The sequence below is a fragment of the Centruroides vittatus genome, unplaced genomic scaffold, assembly GCF_030686945.1.
Source record: "Centruroides vittatus isolate TY-2023 unplaced genomic scaffold, ASM3068694v2 contig_466, whole genome shotgun sequence".
NCBI lineage: Eukaryota > Metazoa > Arthropoda > Arachnida > Scorpiones > Buthidae > Centruroides > Centruroides vittatus.
Window position 1 is genome coordinate 2,033,737 of NW_027122260.1, and position 14,104 is coordinate 2,047,840.

The following is a 14,104-nucleotide window of genomic DNA, read 5'->3' on the forward strand; positions in this document are numbered from 1 at the left end:
TCCTTTTGAGTCCACTTCTACACTCTTACAATTCTCTTTACAATCACCATTGTCATCTATATTTGTGAAATTGTTATGATTTGAAATGTGATTATCATTCTCATCTTTCCTTTATCAAAATCTCACAAATTCTCTGCTGATCATGCAATGAAAAAAAATTCTTCTGTTCTTAAATGTAAAAAATAACTAAGGATATGTAAATGCTTGAAATAACACTTGTACGTAAGCCTAAAAACTTGAAAATAATAAACATCACAATAAAATTTCACTTATTATGCTATTCTTCCTACAGAAACCACCACTTGGTTTCTGTAAGCAGCTTCAATTACAAGTAGATGGAGTGGCACCGGAAAGTGCTAGGTGATTTCTTTACAATGACAACTGTCATGTGATTTTTTTTTTCTGAAAAATTATTTAAGAAATGCATTAATTTCTTGTACACACAAACATACTTTCAAACTTATACAGTGATACCTTGTACTTTGAATGATTAACTTCAAATGCAAAATTCAACAAAAATTTGCCTCAGAGTTCAAACTGTGCATGCAGTGAGAAAATGTGCTCAAAGCATAAACACAATCTATTGTGTGTCCAAGTCACCTCTCACTGTTGTGTTATGCTTGAAGTTCTCAGTGCTTTTTTTACTTTGTTTTTGGTGTGTTTGGTTATATACACTTTATAGTGTTATTTGTCAATTTTTAACAATTTCTTCCAGTATTTTTCATTTGTTAACAGCTTTTGAACACCCCGTTCAGTTTTGCATCTTTTAGTTCAAAACTTCCCCATACATATTACAACTTAGTTTTTGTTTTACTGTTTGTATGGCATTCTATTTTTTTCACAACTAATAAAGCATAATGTGCCCGATATGTTTTTTATCTGAAGACATTACAACGTGATTTTATTCAAACAAAATATGAAGTAAAAAGTTTAAAATAAGCTTCCAAACAAGAATAAAATCTTTCACATATCTATGTTAAGATACCAAAGTGAACAGTATGTGATTAGTAAATGATATTTTCATTTTATTATACAGCATTTATGTATTCTATTTATCGTTCTTGTGTTTTAATTTTACTGAAATGGTATTGTTTAGGATCTGGGGATGAATTAATTCTCTTTCCATTATTTCTAATGGGAAAAATTGATTTGGACTTCAAATGACATCTTGGAATGAATTAAATTGGAAGTACAAGGCTATTCAATATAGACAATTCAAAAAAGTTTTTAAACACAGTTTATTAATTTTCAAAATTTGTGTGTGTGGAGAATTTGTGAATATTTTCTTTCAATTCCAATTGACACAAAATTTCATCAATTAAATAGTGCCAGAAAGAGTTTTGAAATAAAATCTGATTTTCTTTGTTTGACAATTTTAAAGCTCTCTCAGTTTTCTGTAAATATCAAAACTATGGTTTGATAAATGATACTGATTCATCCTTACTGCAACTATATAACCCTGTAAGTGGACAGCAGTGTAACAAGTAACTGAATTGATCAGAAAAAAGTAAACAATGTTCCAATTTTGCTTCCAAAACAGTTTTCCTGTGTTTTGGAAATTTTTCCAATTAATGTCTATACACTTAGCCAAGCTGCTACTCTATTTTATTGTAATGGTTATGATTATTGTCATATTTTTTCTACCACAAATTTCCCCAAGGCTTTAACTTTCCTCAAACCTCATTCACGTAATCAGGCACATTCTGAACCACTGCTAACCACTACCACATGCTGAAAAGTTTCCTATACCTTTCCCACTTGGTTGATCATGTCATCCATTGTAATATGCCTCAAAATAATGCTCCCAGCAAGCATAGGTTTACTTTGTAATTTGATTTCTTCAAGCTAAAGAGCATAAAAAAAACCAGCTGAAATTCACTGGTAAATATAAAATATATATATAGTAAATTTCATCTGTGACAGTTCTGTGCAGGAATAATATCAGAAATCTCAAGAAGGGTAAACTGATGTCCATGATGAGGGGGGGGGTCAGGAAAAGAAGTCTGTTGCAACTGATGATCATTTTGAACATGTTGACAAAGTAAACCACTTTGTCAAATTGTGAGTGCCATCAGTTTGCAATTTCTGAGTTGTCTGCTGATTTTCTCTAAATTACACAGTCAGTTCTTTACACTATATGAGTGAAAAACAAGGCTACCTCAAGTAACATACATAGTGGGTCCCAAAAACCAACAGACATTCAAAGACTCAATGAATGATGTTACTAACATTTTTTATCACTATCATGAGGAGAAGATAGAGTTTTTGACCAAGACTGTGATAGGCAACAAGATATGGACTTAACTTGAAAATGTTAAGACAAAAAAGCAGTCCAAACAATGGATACATACTTTGTCACCAAACAAACCAAGAAATTTCAAATGACTCTTGTTCAACGGAAAACTTATAGCTAATGCTTTGGAACCATAAAATCTTGTTGACGGAGTTTATGGAGCCTACAACATACTTTGCAACTCAAACAACTATGGAGGGAAAAACAGAACAAGAGAAGAGGCATTTTGTCATCAGATGTTGTTCTTCTGCATGTCAACATCTGTTCTCACATTGCAGCACAAACACTTCAGATGAGAGTTGTTTAACTCAGAATTGGTACAGAGTGATTTTTTCATCTGTAATTGATTCATCCTATAAATGAAAGTGTGACTGGGCAAGCAACAGTTTAAGACTGATGAGGAGTTGAAAACTAGAATACAGATTGGCTGTGCACCCAGGCAGCAACCTTCTGAGGAGGGGATACAAAGACTGATGCCAAGTTATGGCAAGTGTCTCACAATTGAGATGGTGATTACATGGAGAAGTAGAATTATTATGTTAGGTACTGTACATTATAACTTTTTCATTCACCACTCTTGTTTTTCTTTCCAAGCTCACTGGAAACTGAAAAAATTGTCCTTGTAATAAAATCATATTTTATAAGTAAAAAAAAAACAATTATTCAGATTGTACTGGGTAATCAAACAGTTTATTTGTAAAGAATTTGGCAATGCTTGAAGTTGGTAATAGATGACTTGTACATTAGACTTAAATGTTATTTCTTGAGTCCCTAATAAATAAATGCTCAAGATAAGTGTTTTCTTTTAACATAAAGCAGAATAGTAACAATTATGGTTTTGTCAGGATATCTACTCCTCACAAATAAACTTTTTGTTTAATCATTTCATATTATTATTATTATTTATATTTATAATTAAAACTAACTTATGTAAATAGTAGTTAATTACAATAATTTCTGTAATATTTTTGGAACACTATTCCTACTTCATAAAATCTTTCAGAAGATAGAATACGATGAAAAATTCTTCAAAATACCTAAAAATTGAGCAATTTAGTTAGTTTATTTTTACTGTACAGGGTTTGTCCAATAAGTATCAGGACTGATTTTTTCCTGCCAATGGGAAGGGGTGGAGGGCAGTCTCTATGGGTGGAATTGGTGTGGGGGATGCCACGTAAGCCACGAACCAGCTCAATTGTCCCCAAGCCTTTGGAGTGCACAGATTGTGCCTGAAATGAAAGTGTGTTTAGTGCTCGCATCAAGAGTTAAGATGCAGCACTGTCAAGCAGCGTTTTGCCATCAAATTTTGTGTTAAATTTAACAAATCCACTATGGAGAGTTTTGATTAGGGTCTGCCATGTCCAAAGGGAGATCACCGATACCTAGATGCTCCATGAAGATGATACACCCAGTCACACATCACTAAGTATGAGCATCACTGATCAAACACGTGTCAACATTGCTCCAACCATCTTGAAGTCCAGATTTGGCTCCCCAAACTTCTTTTTATTCCCTCAGATCAAAAGGAAGCTGAAAGGACATTGTTTCAGGACAATTGAGGCTGTCCAAGCAACTTTGACAGGGTGCCTGAACAGCATTGCAGTTGCTGACTTCCAGGGGGCATATGAAGACTGCAAAAAGCACTGGCAGCAGTGTATTGATGCAGGAGGGCCATATCTTAAAGATTGTTAATTCACTGTACATATATATTCAATAAATTTCTTTTTATGACTTCAGTCCTGATACTTATTGGACAAACCCTGTATGACAAAGAATATTTCACTGTAGGCTTTATTTACACAATCATTTAAAAATGCAAAACTACTGTTCTAGAAAAGTTAGAGATGTTAATCAAAACATCATCTAAAAAAGAATAAAAAGATGTTATGATAGAATTAATGAGAATCCACTGTACTAATTCCAAGGAACCTGGAAAAAATTTGAATTACTCATGTTTAACACATCAGAAATATCTAATAAACTAATAAAAATTCAAAAAGCATTACAACAATTTACACAAAGAAAAGACATGTCACATTTGTTAAATCATAAAAATTAAATACAGCAGTGGCCATAAAAATCTCATCACCTACGATATATATCAACAGATGAGCAAAGTAGCATATTTAATCTACAATTTCAATCTGTAATGATAATTAGAAACCAAGAATAATAATAATAGTAACAATAACAATAAATGCAATTTATTATATATAATGAATGCTATGTGGAACTTAAATGTTATTTCACACCACAGCTTCACCAATACTATTAACAACCACTGTTGTAAAAACTTTCCATTCACAGTTATGGAAAGAAAAATAAGTTTAAAGCAGAAGTTTGAAAAACAACAGTTATTTCTTGTTGAATGGATTCCTAATACATCGTAGGGTCACCTCAAATCTTATTAACAGTTTTGAAGTTCTCTGAGATAAAGCAGATGAATTTCTTCAAGTTTTTCTATACCAAGCCTGTGATACCAAATTCTAACATTTCTAATTTTCTATTTATTTTCAGATGTCTTTTCTCAATTTTTTGCTCATAATATGCTAGCAATTCTCAACAGAGTTGAGATCAGAACTTACCTGGCCAGCTTAGGCATCTGATATGGGTCTCTTGTTTAGGTTAAAAAAAATTTCAACAACAAAGTATTTGTCAGTTTAAGTGGCAAAAATGCTACACACTGTAGAGAAAGGATACATTATACTTTACTCATTGTCTTGATTCGGTAACATGGGAGAATTGACCTGAAAAATGAAGGATTTCATGTCACAAAATTGTTCCTTGATTGTTGAAATTAGTTTGGCAGATAATATATCTTCGTAGCACTCTACATTCAAAGACCCATTTATAAAGTGTAGTCTGCTGACATCTTTACTAAATAAATAATGTAGTGAGAAAATGATATGGCAATTCATACCATTCTCTCACCAGAAACTTTACTGTCAGCATTAAACAATCAATCCTCTTATAGGCCAATAATTCGCATGCAGATTAAAGTTGAATTCATCCAAAACATAACAATCTCACATATCAATGCTCCAGCCCACATGCTATTTGGTCCAGATAAGCTGCTGTATATGTACACATTTACCCATTAATAATGGATTCTGATGTGGACAGTAGACTTTTAAACTCATGCTACAAGACAATGTTGCACAGTTCATACACTCATTTTTATGCCTGTCTGCTGTTTCTACTTTAGTTTTAATTCAGAACTAGAAGCATATTTTGTAGGCTGAGATACTTCAGCATTCTATCCTGGCATAGCATACACTCACATTTAAGTCCTAATCCAGCTTCCTTTCAATATTGCCATGTTTAAGTATCTTTTTTAAGAAATGCACAATTTTAAACTGATGACAATAAACTCTGTGCTATTCTGCAAGAGTTATTAAAATCAACAACTATGGACATTTTATCCAATAGATGATATAATCACTAAGAATATTGTCACAGTAACTGTCATCCAATAAAAAGCTCTCTCAAGTTTATAATGTTATGGATGATGCAATTTTTATACTTTCTTTCAGGTCTGTAGCAAAATGATATTTTAATTTAAAAAATAAACACATATTTTAACATATCTACCTATTAAGGATATTAAAACTACAAGTGTCCCAACAGCAATTCCTTTACAAAACAGGGACTTAGAAACATAAAATAACAATAAAAGAAACCAAATTAGAAATTTTACTTAAAACCAGAAACTTTAAAAAAGGAATACAACAAGCAACAATTATCTGAGATTTACATATTTCTGTACAATATGCCAGATTCCATGTAACTGATGTAATTTATTAAGCAAATGGAATATGGTTATGAATACAGAATGGTATTTTCTTTAATAAGTAATTAATAATAATAATATAAATTTGAAGGTAAACAGCATGTGTCCAGTGAGAACTTCAGATGTTGCCAGAAAGATTTTATAAAAAGTAAAGCAGAATTCCTCAAATTGTAGACCAAATTATTTTTAAAGTGGCTCAAAAACTAGTAAGTCAGCATATCTAGTAGCCTAGAGTCCTACAAATCTCAATCTGATAATTGTAGTCCAAAAACCAGGCATATTTTATGAGACAAGAGAAAAATGAATAGTCCCTGGATAAGGTAACACCAAAAAATGTGTTACTGTAATAGCAAAGCCATATTCACAAGATTAGAGTTGTTTTTTGTCTATTGTTCTCTTATAGCATGGAGGCACTTCAATATAAATGAATGACTTGATCACAGTTCGGACAGAATTTTCACTTCAAATTTTGAATAGCTGTATTTCAAACTAACTGAATTCCTTAATATGTAAATTTCTAGATCCCAGGCTGGGGCAAAAGTACAGTTACACACTAATAGGATTTTGAACTATTACAGCTGATTGCAGAGACAGAGTTTACATTAAACGATGTTTAACAGCCAAACGGCCTAGACATTGGCAGGCTGACTGCAGTTTAAAATGCATTGCAGAGACGACAATCGTCTACTTCAGAATGCAATCTAAACGAACCTTGGCAAAACACTGGCTTTTACTTTCTTCACTGTTACTCCCCTCTCAGGAGTAGTTTAATCAATCAGGTCATTCATTTATGACGTCAGAAAAATGGCAACGAACAACGTGTTCAAATCATGCTGGAATTTTTCCAAAGAAGAAAAAAGTGTCCTTGCGGAAATTATAAAAAATTATCCTATAGTTGAGGAGAAAGGTCACAACAATCGTATTCTGGGGATGAAAAAACTGCATGGGAGATGATACAGAATCAATTTTCACTGTCGTTTCCTTATCATTCTGCTTGCAGCAAGACCTTATTCTTATTCGTTAAAGAAGAACTTATTCTTATTATAAACATTGCTATTACATACAAAAAACTTTTAAAATTTATTTAATGGTAGTTTGATAGATACCTGCATACAGTAGAGATATGAACTCTGGTACGATCACCAGCTACCCTCTGGAAGCTTCTGGCAGCATAAAATCGTAATGCCGTCAACAAGTTCAGTAGTTAATGGCAATCCTCTTTCATCTAGATGCTTAATTTCATCACCAATATGATTTAAAATATGAACAAATCCAGATTTAGAAAATCTATACCGAATTTGAAATTTGTCTTAGGAATAGATTTCTAAAGGATTATTCTGATCTTGTATCACCTTCTCTCTTTGTAATTGTCAAGATGAATAATTTTCTTGATTTGTCCCATTTACAATATTTATTAAATGAACGCTATCCATTGTAACATAAACTTTGTGACCAACAAATGAATATGGCAACTTCTACTCAAGTAAAATGGTGTCTAAACATGCTATCAGGGAAGTCTAGAAAGTAGGTCAAATAATTTGTTTCTAATTGCTGTGTAAACTGTGGCAAGCGGAAATGCCATCTCTGCAATGAAATTTTTCTGAACTACGGTCTAGACAATCTCTAAAGTGTTATTGGCATCTAAACATTGTCTCTGCAATCAGCTGTAAGAGTTTGAATTAACAAGGATTTCCTGTATATAAGAATGACTGTTTGAACCTTCTTAAAAAAAGTACAATTTAAAGAAAATGTTTTGAGAATATGACCTGTTAAGACAGATAAAATTATATATATACAAAAGCATATACAAGTTTAAAAAAAATTAGATTTTATAAAATGTCACATCTTAGTATAATACAAAATAATACTGTAGAAGATAATATGTTATATATCACTAAATTTAAATTATCAATCATAATTTATTTCTTTCACTAGTTTTTTAAAATAAAAATTTTAAATAAAATTATTATTCTTAATAATCCTTTACCATTTTCAGTAAAGTTAAATAATGGAGGGAGTTCTCGACCATTTGGTAATTTGGTACCAGGTTCGCGAAGCTCATCAAAGAAAGTATGTGCACAAGCTTGAAGCGGTGTAATACGAGCAGATGGAGTATATTCCAGTAATCTTGATACTAAATCTATTGCTTCGGGAGGAGTTCGAGCTCTGAAAACCTATAAATAAAATTTTAAGTTAAATTATACACACACACTCCTAAATTAACAAGTTAGCTTATAGCTCTTCTAAGTTTTCTTTATAACGTTGGTAATTTGATAAATATACAAATGTTCCAATTATTTTACCAAAAGTTTTATCAATAAGTTCAATCAAACTATAAACACACACAAGCTAGATTATTTTCACACTAGAATTAAACTAATTAATTACTAAAATTATAGATTTTGATCTAAAGGTAGGCTTAACTATCTTTAGATCAAAATCTTACCTATCTTTAGGACACAGTCTATCACTTAAGTAATTAATAATTGGTTAATTCTAATTAAAAAAAAAAAAAAAAAACTAGTTCTTAGGTATGTTTGGCTATTAAAATTCAGATGAAATCTAATGTAAATGTATGCATGTGCTTTATACATATACAATGTTAAACTACTTCACTAATAAATAAAGTTGTTAATAAATTATTAACAAAATTTAGTCCAAACTATTTTTTCTCAAAAATCTCCAGTCAGTGCCACTCATAACTTAAGATAAAAATATTTAAAAATTTGAATTGTATTTCATTTATTTAAAATCATTTTAATTTTAATCACATTTATTTTAGTATTGGGAAACTATCAATATTAGCTAATGATAATTATCAGTACTCAGTCAGTAACAACCACTATTTATATCAATAATTAAGTGCTTCCTTAGTTGAGTACTGTTTGAATGCTATTATTATTTTCTATAAAAAACCATAAATATGATTTTCCTTCAGTGGGATTAACACAACAATAAAGAAAATATATATAATGAATTGAATAAGTAAATTCTGATTCCTTCAGCAATATGAATTAACAACCTTATCATAATTTAGATCATCATAAAATTCACTTCAAGGACCCAAAAACTGTTGCACCAAGATACTTCTGATTTGTGTTTATTCCATTATCCTGCTGATAATATTTCCAGAAAATGTTTCAATGTAAACAATTTTTTGCTCCTTGAAGTAGATTTGAGAATATTCTGAAAAAGATTAAATACATTTATTTTTAGTTTCATCTACAAAGCGGGCTTTAGAACTTTTCAGTCACTTCAAATGTGTATGTTACGATAAAATTGATTAGTAATACAATTGTGGTACTTTCTACTAAAATTATAATCAATTTTTATTGAGAAAAGCAGAAATATATATAAAGACCAAAACACAAGATGCATAATAAACACAGTACACGCATAACAATACAGTACCATTTTATTTCTACAAGAGATCAAAATTGAAATCGAGTACAGTACATATACAGTTGAGTCTGCATAAGTCATCATAGATATAATTAAACACTATCGGTTAAGTAGTCAGTTTTCTGTGGTTCCAGCCAACTTACATATGCATTAATGTAAAAAAAAAAAAAAAAAAAAAAAAAAAAAAAAAAAAAAAAAAAAAAAAAAAAAACTGATTTACTTGACACTGTTTCTGTCCCAAACTTATTTAGATGTTTGATAAGTTGATTTTTTTTAATTGAAAAAAAAAAAATGAGTTTACACCACACAGCTTAACATCACAGCAGAATCTGATTTTGCTTTTTCTCACCTTTCATTCATACATTATTTGCAACAAGTATTTCACATTTCTGTCAGAAATAACTATCCAAAAGCTAACAATGCTTACACTGAAGGAAAAATACGAACTTTTATCTGAATTTGAATGTAATAAAACTTCTCGAACTAAATTTGCAAAAAAAAAATATTAAAAAACTTTTTCTTGGGTCTTTGTCATGGCTGTGCCAGAGAAAGTCACTATACAAAGATGTCGAAGATGCTCTGGTATGTTCGCTAAAGCAAATTTGTTCGTCAAATCTTCCTGTTTCAGAGTCAATACTTTATCAAAAAGTGATGGAAATCACTAAGGTACTTGGAGTAGAAACAAACTTTAGTGCCCTGATGGAAGGTTAGAGATTTAAAGGTTACCACGGCATGACTTAAAAAGCTGTGCAGTAAAAAATAATCTGTTGATATGACTTTAGTTGGAACTTAAAAAGAGTTTTACAAGATATATAAATTGTATAAACCGGGAAAAGTTTTCAATGTTGATGAAACGGGACTTCTACAAATTGCTTCCAGAGAAAACCACTATGTTTAAAAACAAGAGTTGCCATGGCAGAAGCAAATCAAAGTTGCAAATCCTTCTCATAGCAAACTCTGATGGCCAGATCAGTGTGCTATTCATTCATTCAATCATCATTATAAAAAAAAAATCTTATTTTGGACTTAATTCACGTGGTAGAAAGCAGAAAATTGTCTGACATCTCCCAGTCTGATTCATTATGTGAAGGTTGCATAGAAAAACATAACATGCTTAACTATTGCAAACTGCTTTAAACATGCAGGATTTCGTTCTACAGTGACAGTTCAAGATGAAAATAAGGTTAAAAAACAGAACCTCAATTGGATGAACTGCTGCAACATTGCCATGATCTATGAAAAACTGCTTCTGTTGATAAAACTGACTGAGCACAGTGGATGATCACATGGAGGTGTGTTCCTCAGCAGGTGTTAATATTGTCACAGAAATTCAGGACAAGAGTAATGAATCTGGAGGTGAAGAGAACGAAACACTAGAAGAGCCAACACCAAAACCAACATGCTAGAACCATTAAGAATCCTTAGACATTACTTGCCAACAATTGACAATAGCAAAAGTGATGTTTTCAAGGTGTTCATGATTGTTGAAAAGAAACTTGAGACAGTTAAGTGCTCAAAACAAACAACACTAAATGAATTTTTCAGTTTATCATTTACAGCATTATTGTAAATGGAGTACACAATGTATTGTAAGTCTATAGTACTGTATACCAGCACTACTGTGCTTTCCTAACTGTAGTTTAGTGGTTTTGTTTTCTAACTTTATTTTAGTCGTCATATCAGATAACACATTTCCACTTCCCTTTGGGGTGTCAACTTATGCAGACTCAACTGTATATGTATGTATATATATATATATATATATATATATATATTCACAAATTCCTCTAAATTTTTCACAGACAGTACAGGTCAATATCATTCTATAATCACGTTCTTTAAATTTCCAGAGAGATACATCATGTTCTAGAAATAAAATTTTTAATATCTTTATTAACCCATTGGCATGCATCTAGTGCCAATTAGGCACTAATAAATTTTTAATTAGTTAGTGTAAAAATTTGAATTGTTTGAAAAATCTGAAAAAATTACTACCCGACTAATTTTTCTTCAATTTTACAATGTGTAATTTAGTTTTTGCTTAAAGCGTTTTGTTATTTTTATTTAAGAATTGGAGTCAAATTGACACTATAGCGCACGTCATCTGTATTCAATCCGCAGCGTCAGTGCACACTTCACTTATATTAGGTCTACCAGAAAGTTCTGTCCGTTTTTAGAATAAAACAAAATAATAAATTTTTCATATCTTGAATAAACTTTATTGAATAACATAATTTCCATCATTGTTTATGATTTCTTGCCAGCATGATGGTAATTTGTATATCCCATTTTTAAAAAATGCCTTATCCCTAGAGGTGAAAAATTGAACAGTGCTTGTCTGATATCTTCTTCATTTTTGAATTTTTTGCCCTGTAAAAAATTTTGTAAGGACAGAAACAAGTGATAATCGGAGGGTGCTAAGTCCAGGGAGTATGGTGGATGCGACAGAATTTCCCAGCCTAGCTCTGCAAATTTCTGACGAGTCCCCAGAGCAGTATGTGGCATGGCATTATTATGAAGCAGTATGATGTCCTTCCTATTGAACATCACTGGCCTCTTTTCTTGGAGTGCTGTTTTTGAATTATCCAATTGTGACAGTACCTCTCCAAATTTAGCTTTTCGTTCAGTTTCAACAGCTCAAAATGTATTGGTCCTCGAATATCCCACCATATACACACCATTCTCTTACTCAGGCTCAACTTTGGTTTAGAGGTGGAGGGTGCAGGTTTCCGGGTTCACAATATGCCCTTTTCCTTATGATGTTTTCATAGGTAATCCACTTTTCATCCAGTCCAAGAAGAGTTCAATTTTGTTCTGTGCAAGCAGAGATGTGCATATGATGACTCGACCATTCAAATTCTTCTCACTTAACTCGTGTGGCACCCATCTTGAATATTTCCACACCAATCCTAGTTTCCGAATATGGTTCGAAATGGTTTGTTGAGCTGAATCAAGCCTTTCTGCAATCTCCAATGTTGTTAAAAAAGGATTTTGCTCTTGACAGTATTGTCGTAGATCAAAGATGGTTTGGTTGCCCAGAGTGTGGCTTATCAGAAAGGTTGAAATCACCTATTTGAAATTTTTTGAACCATCTTCTATCATGTTCTATCAGAAACTACCTTCACCAAACACTTTCAATAAATTTCTACATGCTTCTGTAGCATTTCTTCCTTGTTGGAATTTGTACGAAATACAGTGGCATAAATGAACTTTATCAGTAGCCAAGGGTACATGATCGCATCTCACTTAATACTAACATGAATCATCTTCATTTTAGTTCATTTGCTAGGTCAAAATGTATACATTCAGTGATAAAAAGAGAGACAGAACTTTCTGGTAGACCTAATACTTGCATTATTTTAAAGTGAATGACTCCTAAAAAACTCAAATTTGTATAATTTAATTTTTTCCATTGGTATTTTTTAATCATTTCATAAAGTTTTATGACACCATGACCAATATAATTTTTTAATTTTATGAATATAAAAATGGAAGGCAACTGTAATATATACATTAAAGAATTTTTGTTTATTAACTGCATCTAGGTGCTATGTATCCAGCAAATACATGGCAGTTTATTTAATTGAATTTCTCAAAATTAACAACAGTTGAAGTGCACGTTTTTTAGTATTTCTCAACTGATATGTTCTGAAGCAATTCAAACAGTAGTTTTCAACTTTATGACCTTTTTTCCAAAGAAAATTTTACAAAAACCAATACCTTACCACCACCTACAGTAAATTCTCTCACAATGTGAGAGCACTGTACTGAGTGACTGTTATGTGAAACAATTACAATTTAATAAAATAGTTATGTAGAATATTTAACCTTTATCAAAATGCTATACATTCTATCTTTTCCTCCTGGTTTCAATGATAAGACCAATCCCTATTAATTTCAAATAAATTATTGCCTTTTTTTGACAATGCGATTTTCTTGCTTTGATGTTATCGCCCAGCTATCTCGCAATCAGTTGTATGATAAGAAACTTAATACTTTAAAATTCTGCAACAATTAAAATTTATATTCATTACTTTGATGTACGGGAGTCCCGTACATCAAAGTCAATACAAAGAAGGTCTATATGAAGAAATCGAACAAATGGACTTTAAACTTGCGTCGTTGTACCAGAAAATGTCTACTAGATTAAACCACCTAAATCCATTGAAGAAACAACAAGAACCAACTGAAACCAGAAACATAGTATATAAAATCCCATGTACTTGTAATGATAATAAATACATAGGAGAAACAAAAAGAAAGCTGGAAGTCAGATTAAAGGTGATAGGGTATAGGTGATCTTAAATATCACAAATTCAGCCTTTCATGACCATTGTACTCTGAACAATTGATAAAGATAATGTGGAAATCCTTCATAAAGAAAAAGCATATAGTAGAAAGTTTAAAAAAAGCATTGAGATCATTAAAAATGGAAAATATACAATAAGAACCTCTCTGATTTCAATGTAAAATGAATAACTAGGCACATTGTTGTAGATTTATGGTATTGTCACTGAAAATTAATTTAACGCGATAATTAATGTATAATTCTCCATCAGATAATAAGAATTGATTAATGGCATAAGTCGAATGTATAGAGAAGTTTTAAACAGTTTTAA

General features: G+C 31.4%; 1 protein-coding gene across 4 annotated transcripts in view; it reads right to left on the bottom strand.

The window, feature by feature from the left end:
- The window catches only part of sgg (shaggy), a 128,933-nt gene that overhangs the window by 3,382 nt on the left and 111,447 nt on the right, over nucleotides 1-14,104 (bottom strand). For 3 of the 4 annotated variants that reach the window (XM_067273217.1, XM_067273219.1, XM_067273218.1), the window contains one exon: nucleotides 8,071-8,257. In XM_067273217.1, coding sequence (XP_067129318.1) covers nucleotides 8,071-8,257 — 187 coding nt within the window. Of the gene's footprint in view, nucleotides 1-4,702; nucleotides 5,041-8,070; nucleotides 8,258-14,104 lie in introns of those variants that run through there. The other variant, XM_067273220.1, reaches the window with a different exon arrangement.